Genomic DNA, 20,074 nt, shown 5'->3' with positions numbered 1-20,074 from the left:
CAAAACCTGGCATCAAACACCTGTGCAAATTAAATCCGCTTAACCCTGGACTTGAATTTGCTTCTTCATTTATAAAAAAGAGGTAACAATCCTACCTAACAGTGTATTTCTGAAGATAAATTATGTACAATGTTCACAACACAGAGGTCAAAAATGTTAAGCCTCTCCGTACCCAAGCCCTTCTCTCCCTGCAGTGAGAATGCATTTTAACTTGTGGTCATTTGGCTAACAATTCATAAAGTAGTATGATAAAAACAAAGGGCTATAGTTAAAATATTATTAAGTAAATTTTTAAAAATGTCCTAACGTAAGCCTTGATAGTTTAACTACTTAGCAATCTCTAAATCCTTATCCTGGGTATGACCACACTATATAAGATGTGATGCTTTTCAGAACTTGCGGAGATGGTAAATGCTACCCTCTCCTATTTAAAACGTCCAAACCAATTTCAGTCATCACAGAAAGATCAATTCTGAAACAGTTTTATCCTTTATACTTTCAAAGGTTAATTTTACTCATCACAAGTCTTCTGATTTACTAACATTCTTATTCATATGCAAACTGACCCAAGTTCAGTAATAAACACAAGACTCCTGTTACTAAAAACTCATTGTTCAAATGCAGAACTTTTTATTTCATGTAATAATCATAAGTAAAATAATAATTACCTTTGACAAGATTAGTAGAAATAGAAATCTCACAAATATAATAAGCATGTTCCCCTGACATGCAAATTAGCCAGTAATATGGCCACAATGTTTAAAGTCATCTGTCCAAAGACTTGGGAAAAGGTGATCAAAGGCCAGCACCAGGACATGCTATGAATTAAGACTTAAATGAATCTAAGTTTCATGATTTGAACAGAAGACTTGAAGAGAAAGAAAACCTAGAATCAGATTATAGATTTGAGAAAAGTAAAAGGACTGCAAATTATCCACTCCATCAAAGACAACAGAGCTGGGCTCTAAAACTGCCTGATTTCAAGTGGTGAATAAAGACCGATACTGAATGCTTACTATGGGTAAAGACAGCCTGACATATTTCACTTAATTCAAGCCATGGAATATTCTTAATATAGGAGCTTTATACACAAGAAAACGGATTACTAAGTTTTGTCAATACATAGAGTGTATAAATGCCGAATTTTGACAGGAGCTCCTACAGCCACAATCTAAAATATAAACTTGCAAGCAACCATTGGCTCCGCTTTACATATATTTAAACATTTTAAAAGATAAATAAGTTTTGATATTTTATTTGTGGGAAAGTTGCAGTAAAAAAAAAAAATCTTACTTAATATCAGTGCAATACAAACTTGCCTCCAAAATAGCATGTTATTGGGGCACCTGGGTGGCTCAGTCGGTTAAGCGTCTGACTTTGGCTCAGGTCATGAACTTGTGGTTCATGAGTTTGGGCCCTGAGTAGGGCTCTGTCCTGACAGCTCAGAGCCTGGAGCCTGCTTCGGATTCTGTGTCTCCCTCTCTCTCCGCCCCTCCCCTTCTCGTGCTCTGTCTCTCTCAAAAATAAATAAAACATTAAAAAAAAAAAAACAACAAAAACCTAAAAATACCATCTTAAGAAAGTTAACCATATTATATCATAGCATAACCTTAAGAAAAACCCAAACCCTGAAAACAGAATCTAAGAAAATGCAGCTGGAGTGATTATTTAGCTATAGGAAAAGGAGAGGGTCCCACAGGTACTTGTAATAAGGAAAATACAAATTCAGTTTAGTGTTTAAATGAAGCCTTATCCTATAAGGAGAAGACTAGCTGTTCAAGTTTATACCTGCCTGCACAAATTTATTTGCCTTTTATCTTTTTATTGTTTTTTTGTTTTTTTTTTTGCCTTTTAAAGAGAAGAGGAGCTAACAGTTGGTGAGCCTCTGCCATGTATGTCTCGAACCTTAGCAGGTGCTACACACTAACTTTTCAAAATGATAGACCTGGGTTTCAATCTTTCCTCAAATATTTACAAGTTGTGTGACCCTGGGAAACAAATCTGTGACAGGCTTGTTAGCAAAATAGATATTAAAATACAGGATTGTCATGAGTCTTATACAGGTAATAAAATTATCCCAGTTCTTGTCACATAGTACACGTCTGTTAAGTACTAGCTAACATCACCAATGACCAGTTTAAAAATGTAACCGTGCAGATTAGTTATTAAGAAATGATGCTTGGAGGTACAGTAACTTGTCTAAAAGACGTATATATCTAGCAAATGTTAAAAATAGTTTTGAAAACCTAATGGCATGGAAATCTGTGGTCTCTTAAAAAGTTCCAATGTTGTTAGTCTTTCCTTTTGTTCCTCTGGCTTCCTCAGGTGGTCTTTTACAGAGGAGAAAATTTATTTCATATACTCAAGGTGTTTAAACACTAGAAATGACCCTAGAAACCGCTAAGCCAAGGGGCAGCAAACTGCTTTCAATACAATTATATCCAACTGATAGTCCTTGCTTGGAATAAAGGGTCAAAAAGGAGGCTGGAGTGCTATGATGACGCTTTTTACATTTTTTTTTTAATGCTTATTTATTTTTGAGAGAGAGGGAGAGAGACAGAGGGAGAGAGGGGGAGACACAGAATCCGAAGCAGGCTCCAGGCTCTGAACTATCAAGCACAGAGCACGACGCAGGGCTCAAACTTATGAACTGCAAGGTCATGACCTGAGCAGAAGTCAGACACTTAACCAACTAAGCCACCCAGGTGCCCCGAGAAGGATTGGAGAATTCTGAGAAAGGCAGAAAAGTAGGACAAAATAGTGATAGCTCCCATGGAGTGTGGAGAGGGCCAAACAACACAGGTCAACCAAGTGCAACATATCTGCTATTGCTATGCCAGAGTAACACGCTCATTAAACTCCTCTACTTCTCATTAATTCAGGGCTCAAAGTCACAAGTTCTAAGTTTACTCTCTACCATCTAGTGAGCTCTGTGCATAAGAGCTCCCTCCTCCACTTCCTTCACTATAGGTCATCCTGTGGTAGGGTCCCCTCCCTAAAAAATGAAAAACAAAACCCAAAAAACAAAAACCCTCAAAGCAACCTGGCTACACAGGAACATAACCTCGCTCACGACCTTGTAACATGAGACCACTTAATCAGACTGCATGTTTGTGTGTTACCATATATGGAAAACAAAGAAGTCAAAAATGCATAAAAGACTATGCCACATGGTGTTCGGGGCTCAGTTCTTAGGGTATGAACACAACTGAGCCATGCTGGCATGAATAAAGTTGCTTCCTGGAAAGAAAAGCCTTGGTGTCATGACTTTCTGTGTGAGAATCCTGCTACAATCCTACTATCCGATGCACCTACCACTTCTATGATGTAAACTTAGTCCATTAGCACAATTCTACCCCTTGATCTACTATTATAGTTTACAAGTTACTTAGATTATTTGTTCTATAGCATGATTAGAACAGGGCAGAGTAATTCTAAGTGTACATACAGAATGAAAAGAGAACCCCAAAACAGGAGAGAATTGAGTAGAGGGAAAGAAAAATGTCTCAGCAAAGCTCATGCAAAATAAACCACCGATCTGTGTTAGTTTCTGACATGCAACCACATCTAAGTAGTCCTACTAGAAATATTACTAGTCCTTGATAAATTTGACACTCACAATCTTGTCCCAAAGGGTCCCTTTCCATAATCAAAGCATTTAAATCAAGTAAATTTTTCTTTGAGGTATCCTATAACTAAGTCTCAATTGAGTCAAAAATACTTCCTATAAAACCATGTCAAGATGTTTCCTTCCATGCCTTTCTTCCCTTAATTCATCTTTTAGATTAATTCTTAATGCTTTAATGAGTTTAGAACTGTGATAATGACTTCTCTATTTTTTATTCATACTCCAATGCCAACTGCCACAAGTATATACTTTATTGAAACATTAAAAATAATTTTTGCATTACCAAAGTATTTTACTTAAAATTTTTTTTGAAGAATCTCAAGTGCATGGCATATTAAGTATTTACATGTTTTAATCTATTTGAAGTGGTAGTTTGTGGGGTTCTAAAAAGCATACATATATACCCAGGGAAGAGTGTGTGTGAGTGTGTGTGTGTGTGTGTGTGTGTGTGTGTGTGTGTATAAAAATACGTATCTTCCTAGGGGATTCTGTATTTGTAAGTCTGTGGTGACATCCCCCCACCTCCTATTTCCACAGGTGATTCTGTTGTATATTTCTTGTTTGAGAACCACAGAGACAGAGTATTTCAAATTGTTTTCAAAATGTACATCCCTAAAGTATACACCCCCCCTAAAGAAAACAATCTGGGCCATTAATTTTGAATTCTAATTCCAGAAAGTTTTGCTAAACCAAGGTGTCTTGTATTTAAATCTCCCATTAAAAAGTAGTAACCTTTATTTCTTTTGAAGTGGAAAATTAAAATTTTAGTGCTTAAAAAACTTATTAGTTTAAAAGATGTTTTATATAACACCACAGCATCCTCAATTAAGGAAACATTTATAATTCTCTGCCACACTGCAGTATTTATTATATTTACAAATATTTAGTTTTTAATTTTGCCTATCTTAAAAATGAATATAAAGATACTTGCTTCTCCTCTTCATTATGTAAAACATTTAAAGAGAAAAATTTTAATGTTTCCTTTCTCTGAAAGTTAAAAGCCCTTAAAACATTTTATTAATATAGCACCCCATAAAGTAATAATAAAGGCACATAAGGCATAACAAAATTATTTTTAATTGGGTATTAAAATTTACTTTTTCTTTAAAATTGTGCCCATTTGAAATATATACAATGACAAAAAAAACATCAAAATGTTCTTTAAATCACTCAATGAATAAGGGATTAATATATATATCTATATAAAGTTCATCATGAATACCGCATTTCTTTGATTCTAAGACACCATTAGATTTGACATTTCCGAAATAGGATGGGTCTTGTAATCACTGGCATGTCATGCTGGAAACAGTTTTTATTCCTGAACGATGCTTCTTACAATAAATGGCACCTTAGATCTGATGAACAATGGTGTTTATAAAAAAAATATTTTTTCAAACTGAAAGAGGTAAGTTTTTCTTTTTGAGTGTAATAAAACTGACCCACCCCAAAACAACCTTAAATGTGTGGCTCCATAAACTATAATCTTTTATATGAGTGAAAATGGCCAATACATTTAATGAGACCACTAAATTATCAGGACAAAAGAAACTCTGGTAAGAATGTAATAGCTTAAATAATGAACAAATGTTATCAATTAAATATTATATAAAGTCATTTCCAGAGTTTTAAAAAATACTTTTATACTATTCCACCTTCCAATGCTAAACATTTCCCATCCTACATACTGAAATAAATTTAGCATTCCACCTACAATGTGCTGCAGATGACTGCTGTGCTGTAAAACAAGTTTCTAACTGCAATATAAATGATCAAAGTACACTGTATGTATTTATGCTATAAACAGAAGCCAATGATTAACGAAATGTTTAAAGGCAAAAAAAACATTTAGAAAGCATCTACTAAAACTGTAGTCTATTATACTGAGAGTCATATTGTTCCCTAACACATCACAAATCAAGACACTATTGATTTGGTGGCTCATGTAGATACTGCCTGCAGCACTTCGAACAACTGTACTCAAGTGGTCAGGTCACTCCTTGCTATTTCTACTGGCTAGTATTCTAGTGACAGCACTGGGATCAAACGCATCAAAAACACGATAGGTTCTACGTCAAACTTAATCAAAGACAATTTCTCTCCATCATTCAAAAAACTAGTGAACGTAAATATAAACTTCGGAAATTCAGTGTAAGGATGAGTAATATCCTTTCACTTAAATACTATACTACAAAATAAGGACAAAGTGAGAACAAGTAGACATAAATTTTTCTCAACTATTTTAAGAGTGTCACACACTCCCAAGCTAGGTTTCTAGATACACTACTGACAACTGATTAGGTTAACTGTCACCACCAGAATCTTCAAACCAGTGCGATGCTTCTACATATTTTGTTTTCAAGTTTACACATGAAGGCCCAGCAGTGACTAAAAACTTGGGATCAAAAGTCACTGAAAAGTCTACATTTTTTATTGCTACTTAATCCAAGTGAATATCACTTAATTTTAATAATGGTAAATACAACTAAAATAGTTTGAAATCCCAGTCAATATAATTTCCTTAAGGACAAGGCTAATCATTCCTGAACGTTAATACTTTGCACCACTGTCACAGTTTTTCCTGTTACCCTAAGGAAAAGATCCGAAACCAACTCAAATTACTGGACTATATTGAATTACCTTAAAAATAAACACCAAATTTCCACGTTTACCCACTTTTTCACATAACAAAAGTAATAATGTACTATTTCTGTTCAGAACCTTTAAGAAGAAATGACTTGATTTTTGGCCAGGAACCAACCTTAAAGCTCTTACAGCTGTTTAGATTATCAAGAGGTAAGCCAAACCAATCCCATTTTAAATTTACATTTAAATCCAACTTTACAGGGCTGGTGTGTTCTATCCTTATTTTAGGCAGGCTTGACAAATGTAGCTTAAGAATTTTAGAGAAATAGAGCAAATGATGAGTGGCTGGGAATGCATAGGAAACAAAAGGACTATTCATAGGACCAAATAAAAGCCTTCATTAGGAATGAAAAAAAAAAAAACCAATGGTTTTTAATATATGTATATATATATATATATGTAAAACCCAAAAGAGAAACAAATAGCAAGTAAATGAAAATTAAAAGCAAAAATAAATAAATAAATAGGAAACCAATCCCCAATTTTTCTGCTACTCCGTTTACCTTGGAGGCTAATCTGAACAGTGTTACCCACAGCCTACAGAACACATGATGGACACTTTGTTCCTGAAATATAATGTTTTTAAATCCATCAACACCTCTATATATTCTGTGCAATTAAGAAATTCACCTCAGGCAAGTGACCGATAAGTACTTTAGTACTAGCACTATCTATGCAGAATAGCAAATATAATGTGAAACAAAGCAATGCAAGCATTTAAGTGAATTCTGGCTCCATGCTAACTCTGGCTTCATGCCTAACTATGTTAAAAAAGAATTGCCAAACTGTCAATGCATTTCTTTACAATATTTCTTATTTTACCTTCATAAAGGCTAAGAGTTTTGACTATGAGCATTGTCAATTAGCCAAATTTCTCTAATTTTCTATCCGATTTTAAAGAATATTTTATAATCTAAACTATCAACTATTTTTCTCTGTATGTACATGAAGACAGACATACAGAGAAACAGAAAAATCTACATAGAATTTACACAATAAATATATACAGATATTACATACATACTAATGAGACTGCATGATTTTTATATCAAAGTACATGTTTTTCCACCACACAGTTCTTCATTGTTATCAAGAGTAATAAAAAAACTTCTGCAACAACTAAGCACATGCTGCTAATGATCCAACGTTTTAAGAATTTGTAGATTAAAAAAATACAATTCCTAGAACACTGTTATCAAACAAATAAGTTTTATTGGCATCTAAAAACAAAATTCACCCAACATTGAAACGTACTTTAATATTTATGTTGTTTTCTTTTTTTTTTTTTTTTTTTTTTTTTTTTTTTCTTTTTTACTCACTGCAGTATGAGGAACAAATCACAAACACTTACTTTGGAGAAACAGAGACCATAGTGTAGATTTTACAAAATCACTTTTTAAAATCTCTGTATTGTGCTCCTCAAATATCTAGAGCCAGTCTTTGCATAAAATATCACAGCTTTGTCTATTACTTTAAAATTCTGCAGCAGCCTAAAGATATGGATAAGATATACCACCACTTGCTATTTTGAAATATATCTATTACCATATCCAACCTAATGGTAGTATCTAAAAAAATTCTTTCTTCCATAGGAAGTCTCTGACAAGCTGTTATTCATTTCCTTGAAGTTAAAAGAATCTGGGGGCAACATTTATATTTTATCAGAAAAATAAAAAAATGTTTACCTACCATGTTCATATTAAGAACAATGTCTATACAAGTCAGTTGTACAATTATTTTAAGAGAAAGGTGAACATGAACATCAGATTAACTTAATTCTGGCAGACAAAAGTGAACAACTATGGTCCAGTCAGCCATTAATCTATTACAGAGAGATGACAACTTTACAAAAGGTATCTTTTACCTACTGAGTGATGATTATGTCCCCTCAGTTTCTGTGCTTTCTACCACTGGTTCACTTTCTATATCAGCAACTGTGTCACTCTTCTCCTTGTTTATTTCACTTGAAGATGTCAGTTTTTCATAAAGTTCAGGATCATTCTGTACTGGTAAAGGCGGTGGTTGGGCATGTCTCTCAGTATTTTCACCGTTAACCTGAGGCACGTTATCACCTTTTCGTTGAGAAGTGGCCCCTTCAAAAAAATCAAAAACCCGAGCATGAGGAGGGGGGACCCAGGTGTTTTGAATTCTATCTCGTCCAAGACGGTTTCCATTAATTTCTCTGCAGAAATCAAAATCTCTGTCATCCCTATCCCTTTGCCTCTCCCAGGGTCTTCTGCGGTCATCAAAATCTCTGTGAACTTCTTGTCCAAATCCTCTGTTCCAAGGACCACTTCTAGGATCAAATCGATAACTTCCAGACCGAAATCGACCTCTTTCTTCATGTAAGCCTTTTGGACCACCATAGACAGGCAGAACCCGATGTTCTCTCTCATCAAAATCTCTGTGCCCCCAGGGCTTCTCGGGATTAAAGCCAAAGTGGTCTCTTCGACCAAGATGATCTATGCCTGGCCTCACAAGATTCTCTCTAATATCGACAGGAGGTCTTCCAAAATGATCCCTACCATCTAACGGAGGCCTTCCAGGACCTTCTCTTGGATCTATAGGCCGTCCAACCACATCCCTAACATCCACCGGGGGAGGTCTACTAATGCTTTCCCTGGCTTCCATGGGAGGAAACCGGTAATCTCTATCTCCTTCCTGTTGAATGTTATCATTCCCGAGTGGTATCCTTTTCTCTGGATTAGTAACATTGTCTACACTTTGTCTTCCAGGAACCAGAAAAGGTCTTTCTGGCTGACTAAAAATATCTCCTGGAGGAAACGGACCACGGGGTGGTGGATGAAGAGCTGAATCAAGTACCGACGGGGGAGGGATTCCCCGCTGGGGTGGGATTCCAGGCTGTATTAAAGGGAATCTTGGTCCAGGTGTCTGTGGTATTAGTCCCGGACGAATGTCTAACATTGGCATTGCAGGCATCCTTTGACCAGGGAGATTTAAAGGGGGTAAGTTTTGAGGCCCGGCTGGTGGCTGTGTTCCCAAAAGTCCAGCAGTATTTGGAACATTTGGTGGCTGTACTCCTATTAGTCCCGAATTATTAGGAATATTTGGGGGTAGCACTCCCAAAAGTCCAGAACTACTTGACACAGTTGGTGGCTGTAGTCCCAAAATTCCAGAGTTATTTAGAATATTTGGTGGCTGGGGTCCAATAATCCCAGCACTACTGGAAACATTAGATGGCCGGACTCCAATAATTTCAGAATTACTCGACACATTTGGTCTTTGGACTCCCAAAATTCCAGAATTGCTTGTCACATTTGGTGGCTGTCCTCCTAAAATTGCAGAGCTACTTGAAATATCATTTGGAATCACTAAAACAGAAAAAGGAAAAATAACACACATAAAAATCATTCATGTAAAAGGAAACTATATTTATAGTTACTAATGCTTTAATTTCCCAGTACTTAGCCTAGAGTTAGCTGCTTATATCCCCCAACAATCAAGATGCACTAGATACTAAACAAAACTTAAAGCTAAAATTACTATGCATAGTGAAATTTAAATATTAAGACATAAGTGGGGTGTTACCTAAGATCTTTACATAAAACATTTAAAGGTGGGTTTTGTTTTTTTTTAATGTTTGTTTATTTTTGAGAGATAGAGAGAGAGAGCATGAGTGGGAGAAGGGCAGAGAGAGAAAGGGAGACACAGAACCTGAAGCAGGCTCCAGGCTCTGAGCTGTCAGCACAGAGACCGACGTGGGGCTCGAACTCATGAGCAGTGAGATCTTGACCTGAGCAGAAGTCAGACGCTCAACCGACTGAGCCACCCAGGCGCCCCAAAACATTTAAAGTTTAATAAAAATGTCAGGTATTGTAGTAATTCTCCACCTTTAACAAAAGTCTTTCTAAAGCACAAACAAATTTTAATATACTAACAGTGCTGCCATAAAAGAGGACTGGCTACTTTGAAATATCATATTTCTCTTTTAGACCTGGCTGAAAAATACCGGAAGAAGTTATTTATACCTAATCTCTGCTCGTTCTAATCTTTCGCTAAGGATACATATTCTGTGAAACTGTATTTTGATAACAACACATTGATGCAGTCCCAAAAGGCCAAAAAAAAAGGGAAGGGAAAGGTCTTAAACGTGCCAAAATCTACACTATCCTGAACAGAATGCCAACTTTTTCTAACAGAAATTTTAGGAGATAGTGATCTCTTTTGAAACATTGCAACACTTCAATACTGGTGCACTGAACTGGGTACAAATGTGCAAGGCATTTCAGAATTAAACACCAATGTAGAGGAGTAGTGCTTATGATTTAATTTGTATTTCTGGGGAATCTGTTTGTTTTACCTGATCTGGTGTTTTCAGCAGAAGGAATCTGGTGGTCTATAAGATGAGGTACTTTTTCTTCAGGCTCTGCTTGTTTAGTTGGAGGATTAAAAACATTTCCAGCTGGCAGAGCAGAAGTAGCAAGATTGCTGGCAACAGAACCACCCGGTAAAACAAGACTACCAAATCCAACATCTTTCACGGTTTCTGGAGTCATGGATAATGGCGGCTGCACTAAAGCTGTTTAAAGAGCGAGAAAATATATTTCAGATTTAATTAGGCAAGCAAATCATGTGTTAAGTTAAAATATTAACTATGACCAACACTGCCCTTGCCAAAGTTTTCAATGACTTCCTGTCCTCTCTCCCCAGTTTGGTAAGACTACTCAGTTACTGTGACATACTGAATTCTCTTCTGGTCCCTCTATTTTATTTATAATGAAAACTAACTTCTCACAGCTTGTCTGTTTCATTTTATGGCATCTCTTTATTACCTAACACATTATATAATAATTGATGCTCAAAATGACAAATCAGTCATCATGAAGAGGCTAAGTTACATTTAGAAAGTTTTACTTTTTTTTAATCAGGGAAAACAATTTTTGGAAATATTTTAAAGTGTTTAGTAAAATATGGACCAGTACTTTAGAAGTAATACAAAAAAAAAATCATAATTTCCAAGAATGTCAGTACATGAATTTCTGAATATACAGAAATGATTCATGCAGAATGACAAATACACACAACAATACGAATCTGCTCAAACCCCCTGAAATTATAATGTACTAATGCCCTTACATTCTCTACTTTTATCAAATGAGGTTAGAAACCCATCATATAAGCGGAAATGTGGACTACAAATAAAAAGGTATGAACATTCCATGTTTTAAAAATTTTTTTCCAAAAAAATTTTTTAATGTTTATTTTTATTTTTAGAGAGAGAGAGAGAGAGAGAGAGAGAGACACTAAGGGCAAATGGGGGAGGGGGGAGGGAGGGGGAGGGGGGAGGGAGGGAGGGAGGGAGAGAGAGAGAGAGAGAGAGAGAGAGAGAGAGAAACAGACAGAAGGAGACACAGAATCAGAAGCAGGCTTCAGGCTCTGGGCTATTAGCACAGAGCCCGACGGCGGGGGGGGGGGGGCTCGAACCCATGAACCATGAGATCATGACCTGAGCTGAAGTTGGACACTCAACCGACTTAGCCACCCCAGAGCCCCATGAAAATTCCATTTTATTTTCATTTTTTTTAATTTCTTTTTAACGTTTATTTATTTTTGAGACTGAGAGAGACAGAGCATGAATGGGGGAGGGTCAGAGAGAGAGGGAGACACAGAATCTGAAACAGGCTCCAGGCTCTGAGCCGTCAGCACAGAGCCTGACGCGGGGCTTGAACTCACGAACCGCGAGATCATGACCTGAGGTGAAGTCGGACACTGAACCGATTGAGCCACCCAGGCGCCCCAACATTCCATTTTAAAGAATGAGTAGAAAACTCTGTTAAGTGTATATGTCATTTATATCTTTAAAAAAACCAGAACTAGAGGAATATAAAATCACAACTAAGCCATCAGAATTTTTAGTCCAATTTATGTCACAACACCATTACATCATTTATTTGGGAATTTTAAGAACTGTTTTATCCTCACATTTTGACTCTAGCTTATCTGGACAAACTGCTAGCACATAAGAGAGCTATAAAATAGCAACAAAATCACCTGCAATCATGTGTAGGAATGATGAGAATTAAACAGTACAATGTGAACAATGAGGACAGTACCTGGCACATGGCTATATTTCTCCTTCTCCATCAAACTGATCCCAGATTTTCTAAAATGAATAAGCTAAGGAAGTGACCGGGGGAGGTAAGCTCTAGGATGAGTCTCTGAATGCTGAATTCAAAAACAGCTTCTAAATACTTGTCTGATTTTTTGAAAAAATAAACAATGCTTCCTAATTAACCAACAATAAAAAAGAAGGATCCTAATCCTGTTTGAACACTAAAGGAGAGAAAAGAAGTTATAAATATAAGGGAAGTGGGTTACAGGTAAGTTCTCTATCATATAAACTCCCTTTACAATAAAATCCTTTGAACCAGTAATGGGCCATAAAGCTAAGAAGTTCTCCAAAACTCATGTAGTCGTCTCAAAAGGATAAAAAGGCAACATGAAAGGTCTCTTACTCACTAAAGATAAAACAAATTGAACTTCAAAATGAAAAATGAGTGCAACTGCTCTAAAGTAAAAGTCTATTAATCCACAAACGTTACAGAAACTGAAGGAGAAAGAAGTGAAAGGGAAAGGTAGAGACAGAAAAGAAGTAAGAGAAAGCCTCTTCTCCCCACTTCAGTCACTGGATATTTATTACTGGAAATGCCCACAGAACTAAACTTGTGCTGAAAAATGGCACTTAGGGGCAAGAATTTAGCATCTACCACAGTTCTCCCATACAACTGTACCTCAAGATAAGTAACTACTACCAGCTGGTAAGAGAAAGATTTCTTTAGTAAAAAATTCTAGGTAAGAAATGTAGAAAACTTACAAAATTCAAAAGATTACCACTTTGCAAACAATGGAAAACAGATTAAAAAGCAATAATAATCAGTGGATGAAAAGATCAGATGAATATTGGAAGGGATTTTAATGACCAGGTTCCATTTTCTGAATGCTCTGATCCATCTTAAAATCATTAGAAGTGGGATAAGAAGAAACTGAATGGCAAAAAAACAAAAACAAAAAAGAAATTGCATGGCTCCTGATGTGATATAATATCAAGTCTATATAACACTCCACCAGGTAAATATTGTTGCTAAAAATGTTGGAGCAGATCCTTGGCAAACCTTTGGTGCTAAAAAACTTCCTATGTACAGAAAAACCCAGAAGATGCAGGAACAAATTCAATACCACAAAGAAGGAAAAATCAAATCCACTGTTTGGGATCTTGCATAGAGAAGTGAAGTGTTTCTTCAGCAAATCAAGATTAAAAAAGAAAGGAAGGTCTAAGCAGGACTCCTCTAGATTGAGATATTTAATACACAAAACAAAATCACACAAATGTGATCTGGGGCCTCTTCTCTGAATTTCAACAAAAACAAACCAGTTAGAAATGACATTTTGAGACAACAGAGCAAATCTGAATATGGAATGACTACCATATAATAATGTTAGTTTTTTGGAAATCATTTAGCAAAAAAAAAGTATTTTTCTAAAAACTTTCATAATAGGGGTGGCCTGGGTGACTCAGTTGGTTGGCTAAATGTCCAACACTTGGTTTCAGCTCAGCTGATAATCTCAGCCCACATGGGGCTCTGTGCTGACAGTGTGGAGCCTGCTTGGGATTCTCTTTCTGCCTTTCTCTTTGCCCCCATCTGCTTGTGCACACTCTTTCTCTCTCTCTGGAAGTAAATAAATGAACTTTTCAAAAACTATGCTTTATTAAAATAAATAAATTAAAACTTTCATAAAAAAATTATAATTCACAAGAATGAGAACCAACAGGTTAACACTACCATGAATAAAGAAAAGTCTCAAAGTAGAAAACTCACATGTTGGCACTACTGGTGGAATAGCAGGTGGCGGTACAACAGGTGGTGGAACTGGAGGTGGCATGAAACCTACAAGGGAAAAAAGGACCAGAAATAAAAGAAGACTTACTTCTTTTAACTCAAAGATTTCAACAGCTATACATGAAATCCTACATTCTTAAAACAGCTTTCCACTACTATGACCTTTTATTTGTGAATATATTTTCCATTTAAAAAATCATTTTTATAAACACTGTCTTATATTTGATCCTTAATAAGCTAGGAACAGAAATTCTTATCACTATCACTTCCTATTTATTTGCTCATTTGTGGAAGTCCTATGGCACTCTCTATGATGCTGTAAAATCAAAATTAACATAAGCCAGACAACCTGTTTTGTATTTTAGAATAACTGCATGGGAAATTAAATATTGTATTTCCTTTTTTTTTTTTTTTACTTTTTTTTTTTCAATGTTTATTTATTTTTGGGACAGAGAGAGACAGAGCATGAACGGGGGAGGGGCAGAGAGAGAGGGAGACACAGAATCGGAAACAGGCTCCAGGCTCTGAGCCATCAGCCCAGAGCCTGACGCGGGGCTCGAACTCACGGACCGCGAGATCGTGACCTGGCTGAAGTCGGACGCTTAACCGACTGCGCCACCCAGGCGCCCCTTTTTTAAAATTTTTAATGTGTATTTATTTTTGAGACAGAGAGAGACAGAGCATGAACGGGGGAGGGTCAGAGAGAGGGAGACAGAGAATCTGAAACAGGCTCCAGGCTCTGAGCTGTCAGCACAGAACCCGATGCGGGGCTCGAACTCACGGACCGCGAAATCATGACCTGAGACGAAGTCGGCCGCTTAACCGACTGAGCCACCCAGGTGCCCCTAAATATTGTATTTCAAGCTGCTGATAATACTATATGCAATAATGTTATTTGTAAAATGTGCTGCTGTATTTCTTTGCTATATATGCTGTTTATCTGCTAGATCAAATTATTCTAATAACCTTGGATGTTACTATATTATGCTTTGAGCATTGAAATAAATCTTCAACTTAAATATTGACTTTTAATAAATTTAAACGTCAAATGATCAAACAATAAATCTGTTTCCTTGCATTGTTAAAATATAGAACTACCAGCGGCACCTGGGTGGCTCAGTTGGTTAAGCGTCCAGCTTCGGCTCAGGTCATGATCTCGCCATTTATGAGTTTGAGCCCCATGTCGGACTGTGTTCTGACATGACAGCTCAGAGCCTGGGGCCTATTGTCTTCTCTCTCTGCCCCTCCCCTGCTTGCACTCTGTCTCTCTCTCTCTCAAAAATAAATACACATTCCAAAACATTTTTTAAAAAATACAGAGCTACCATTAAATTCAATTAAAAAAACAGTGGCTAAAGGGGTGCCTGGGTGGCTCAGTTAGCTAGTGTCTGACTCTTGTTTTCAGTTCAGGTGATCTGATTCATGGCTCAGGAGATTAAGCTCCATATCAGGCCCTGAGCTGACAGCGCAGAGCCCGCTTGAGATTCCCAATCTCTCTCTCTCTCTGTGCCCCTCCCCTGCTCTTGAGCATGCTCTCTCAAATTCAATAAACATTAAAAGAAAAGGTGGCTAAAAATACTGTGACTATCAACAAATAAATGCTAGACAATGATACTACAAAGTCTATGTGATGATATGAGTTAATCATTGAAAATTATCTTCTGAAAAAAAAAATTTTTTTAAACAAATTTTTTAATGTTTATTTTTGACAGAGACAGAGCACAAGAGGGGGAGGGACAGAGAGAGAGGGAGAGACAGAATCTGAAGCAGGCTCCAGGCTCTGAGCTGTCAGGACAGAGCCCAATGCAAGGGCTCGAACCCACAAACTGTAAGATCATGACCTGAGCCGAAGTTGGATGCTTAACCAAATGAGCCACCCAGCTGCCCCTGAAAAAAAGTTTTAATTCAGATTTCAAATGCAGAAAATAACTGACAAGAGTAATCTTCCAATCTTTAAAATATAAAAAGATAAAAGACTTATAAAACCTGCATTAATTTCAAATTATGTATTTAATTATAATGTGAAAATTTTATGTTACATAGCAAATAAATTACAACCATTCTCAGACAATGAATTTATTTTTGGCCTTGTTGACAGTTTTAGGAATTCTGTACAATGGCTAAGAACTTAAATTATAGAAATCAAAGTACTTCTTTTCTTACAATATGCAAATCCATGAAGTTCAAAGGAAGATAAAAACAGCTTTTTGAAAAATAATATATATCATTTAATCCTTTGTGCTTTCCTCTCATTCTTCTAACCTCCCATGGGCTAATACTAAAAACTCTATCTCTAAGCTATACAAGCTATTATTTATATTTAATTGACGAGTGTCAAGTAATCTATAGTTTCTAAACTAGAAATGTTGATTCAACAAACTTTTATCAAAGATTAGGTCAAAAAAAGTATTACAAATTCAATTAGCATTTTAAGATACATTATCATTTCTAATGTCAAAATGAAAACCTAATGATTTTTAGGAATAACCATCTATATGCATTAATACATACTTCCTGATGTATGAGTGGTAACTATAGACAATTCTGATACAAAAAATTCAACATAAACTTTAAATTATTTTAAGAGTACTTCAATGCTTTTAAAGGATTCCATTTTTTTCTCATCTGTGCTTCTTACAGTGTGGTCCTCCAACCACGTGCATCACCTGGAACTTGTTAGAAATGCAAGTGTCTTGCCCCACCTCAGACTTGGGGAAGCAAAAGGAGGCCAGGCCCAGGACTCTACTTTAACATGCTCTCTGAGGGACCCCTACGTATGCTAAGGCTTGAGAACTGATGCTCTATATAGCATTTTAACCTGGAAAAATAACAATTTAAATGATATTCTACGGAGAGTACACATAAGATGAAAAGTCCTTACCAGGAGGTGGTTGTGAAGGGTTAAAACTCGCTCGCAGAAAAGGAGGTGGAGGGATTGGACTGAATCCAGGAGGAGGAACCGGCATGGAGACCGGAAATGCTGGTGGAACTAAACTAACTGTAGGCACAGCTGGCGCCACTGGAATCTTTTGTGAATAGAAAATAAAAAGCCCATAAATTATTCTATCCATCTGCAATGAATACATCTTGGAACAACTAGAAGTAGCTTATTTCTATTTCTTTCTAAGGAGGTAACAAAAACCACTGTATTAAGTCGTCTTGTTATTTTCCTTTTTGCACACTTGTAAGTGACCCTAACTTAAAGTAACAGCAAGGCAGTACTGTCAACAGATAGTATACACAGAGGCTGAAATCTATTTTACATTCAAGTGATGTACAGAAACGGGCACCGACCTGAAGAGCGAATATTGTGATCAGTTTACAGCTGCCATCCCCCACTAAGTTTATAATACCTACATATGGTAAGCAACCTAACCATTAGGAAACCTGTCAGTAACAGTTTCAAAATGGCTTGAATTTCTCTTAATTTTCTACTCCTATCATAAATATTTTATACTCATCCTAGGTACAATAATTCGCAAATATTTACTTGTACCATGGGTATACCCCTTTCCTAAATTTCACATTTCTCAGTGGTCTATTCAACATCTCAACTTCGTTGTCTGAAAGACTCCAAACCTCACATGCACAAAACTGAACTCATTGTCCTGCCCCTTCTCAGATAATGATAATTTCATCTTTCCAATTTTGCAAACCAAAAACCTTGCCTCTTCTCTTTCTCACAACTCCAATCTAATCATGCCATGAAGTCCCACTCAACACACCATCACTATACCCCGATTATCTGAGCACTTCTGATTCCCTGCACTACCAACAGTCCACGATAGTCACCATCCGCTCTCATCTCAATTGCTCCAACAGTCTCTTCACTGGTCTCCCTGCTTTTACTAATGCCCACTAGTCTATTCTCAGAATAATAGCCAGTACAATCCTTTAAAACCAGATCTTTTAAAACCTTTAAAGCCAGATGAAGTCACTCCTTTCTTCAAAATTCTGCAACAGCACCCCATCTCAGAGCGAAAACCAAAGTCCTATCAGAGATCACACTCCTGCTAAGCTGCCTCTCATTCACTTCACTCTAGCCCACTTACTATTCTCGGAAAGCACCAAGCACACTCCTGGCCTAGAGCCTTTCACTGGCTGTTCCTTTTGCCTGGAATGCTCTTCCTCAGGTAGCCACATGGTTAATTCCCTCAGCAACTGTTGCCACATTCTCAATTAAATCTACTCTGACCACTTAAAATGATAAGCACCTGTCCAGGTACTCCTGACAATCCTTATACTCTCTCCCGTTTCCTTCTATAATATCTCACAAACCCACTCATCTTGCATTTTCTGTCTCTCCTACTGAGAACCAAAGCTGCATAAAGGCAGGGACTTGTGTGCTTTTTCCCCACTGGTGTATCCTTATCCTGGGTGCCTAGAACAGTGAATGTCATAGAAGCAGGCAACAGCATGTCATAAATGAACATTTAAATATATAGGCCACCATTTCTAAAAATAATTTCTTTTCCAAAAACTGTTGGGACTAAACTGCTATTTATTTTATTTTGGACAATTTCTTCCAAGTTTTATAAAGTAGATACATGAGTAAAAACAGAAATGTAAGACAACACATTAATAATAACAGAAACATCCAGCACTAACCTGTAACATAGCGACAGGTGGAGGAAAAACCTCTGCCTGGGTTGTGACCACTGTCTCCTTTTCAACTGGAGTTGGGCTCTGAGTTGTCTGGACCGTCTCTTTAACAGGTTCTGAGCTTTTCACAGTTTCCCACTCTAAACAAAATATTTGAAATTGATTCCTCTGTGTAGGTGCAAAATTTTCATTTTATTTCTGTGTATACATTTACTTCATCTCTAAGTCCTCCATGTACACATCTTTAAGATATGTCCACAACTATAAGGGCCAACCTAGGTTTTGCCCAGATAAATCTGATGAGAACATCAAGGAATCCAAAGCAGCATGACACATGACAGAAACGAAAGACACTAAAATACTTAGTCAAGAGAGACCACTTAGAAAGGATATAATAGATACAGACCTCAAAGACTATCTGATATAAGAGGAACCAATCTTATTCTATATTGTGTCACAAGATACAAGGGGAGACCAACAAGGAAGGTATTATTAACCCAATAAAGAAAAATCTTTCAGGGGTGCCTGGGTGGCTCAGCTGGTTAAGCATCTGACTTCGGCACAGGTCATGATCTCGCGGTTCGTGGGTTTGAGCCCCGCGTCGGTCGGGCTCTGTGCCGACAGCTCAGAGCCTGGAGCCTGCTTTGGATTCTGTCTCTCCCTCTCTCTCTCTACCCCTCCCCTGCTCATGCTCTGTCTTTCAAAAATAAATAAATGTTAAAAAAAAATTAAGGAAAATCTTTCTAAAAATATAGTTGCGCAAAAATAAAGCAAAGAAGCTCTCATCATTCCTCCAATGGTTCTCCATCTCCTTCAGAATAAAGATCAAAGTCATTATGATGACTAATAAGACTTTATATGACTGCATCTCTCTGTACACCTCTCCGACTTCACCTCCTACTCATTTGTCACTAACTTTGCTCAAACCATGCTGGTGTCTTATAATTTTTGAAGAGACTTTGCACTTACTGTTCCCTCTGTATAGAATGCATTCTCTCCAGAGAGCTCCAAATCTTACTCCTTCAAACATCACTCTCTCCATTAGATCTTCCTCAACTATGTAAAACTGCATTGCTCCACACCAATACTGTCTATATCTCCCTCCCTGTTCCCTGCTTTTTCTTCTTAGAACTTATCAACATAGAAATACTATATAGTTTACCTATTTTATTGTATGTTTCTTTTCACTAGAACATGGGTTGGCAAACTTTCCCTATAGTATCTTAGACTTTGTGGACCATACGTTCTCTGTTGCAACTACTCAGCTGCTGTTGAAAAAAAAAGTCATATAAAGGAAGTAAATGTAAGTGAGTGCAGCTGTATTTCAATAAAATTTTAC

General features: G+C 36.8%; 1 protein-coding gene across 9 annotated transcripts in view; it reads right to left on the bottom strand.

The window, feature by feature from the left end:
* SCAF8 (SR-related CTD associated factor 8) overlaps nt 1–20,074 on the bottom strand; it is a 219,501-nt gene that overhangs the window by 119,050 nt on the left and 80,377 nt on the right. For 5 of the 9 annotated variants that reach the window (XR_006299092.1, XR_006299093.1, XM_043592650.1 and 2 more), the window contains exons 16-20: nt 18,742–18,875; nt 17,015–17,159; nt 14,113–14,181; nt 10,596–10,814; nt 8,139–9,606 (exon numbers count right to left, since the gene is read on the bottom strand). Coding sequence is in view for 7 of the 9 variants with exons in the window: in XM_043592650.1 (XP_043448585.1) it covers nt 8,153–9,606; nt 10,596–10,814; nt 14,113–14,181; nt 17,015–17,159; nt 18,742–18,875 (2,021 nt within the window). In the remaining 2 variants the exon portion in view is untranslated. Of the gene's footprint in view, nt 1–7,466; nt 9,607–10,595; nt 10,815–14,112; nt 14,182–17,014; nt 17,160–18,741; nt 18,876–20,074 lie in introns of those variants that run through there. The other 4 variants (XM_043592654.1, XM_043592651.1, XM_043592653.1 and 1 more) reach the window with 1 other exon arrangement.

The sequence above is a fragment of the Prionailurus bengalensis genome, chromosome B2 (assembly GCF_016509475.1).
Source record: "Prionailurus bengalensis isolate Pbe53 chromosome B2, Fcat_Pben_1.1_paternal_pri, whole genome shotgun sequence".
Classification (NCBI taxonomy): Eukaryota; Metazoa; Chordata; class Mammalia; order Carnivora; family Felidae; genus Prionailurus; species Prionailurus bengalensis.
Note: the sequence above shows the minus strand (reverse complement) of the source record. Positions and strands in the feature narration are given on the sequence as shown.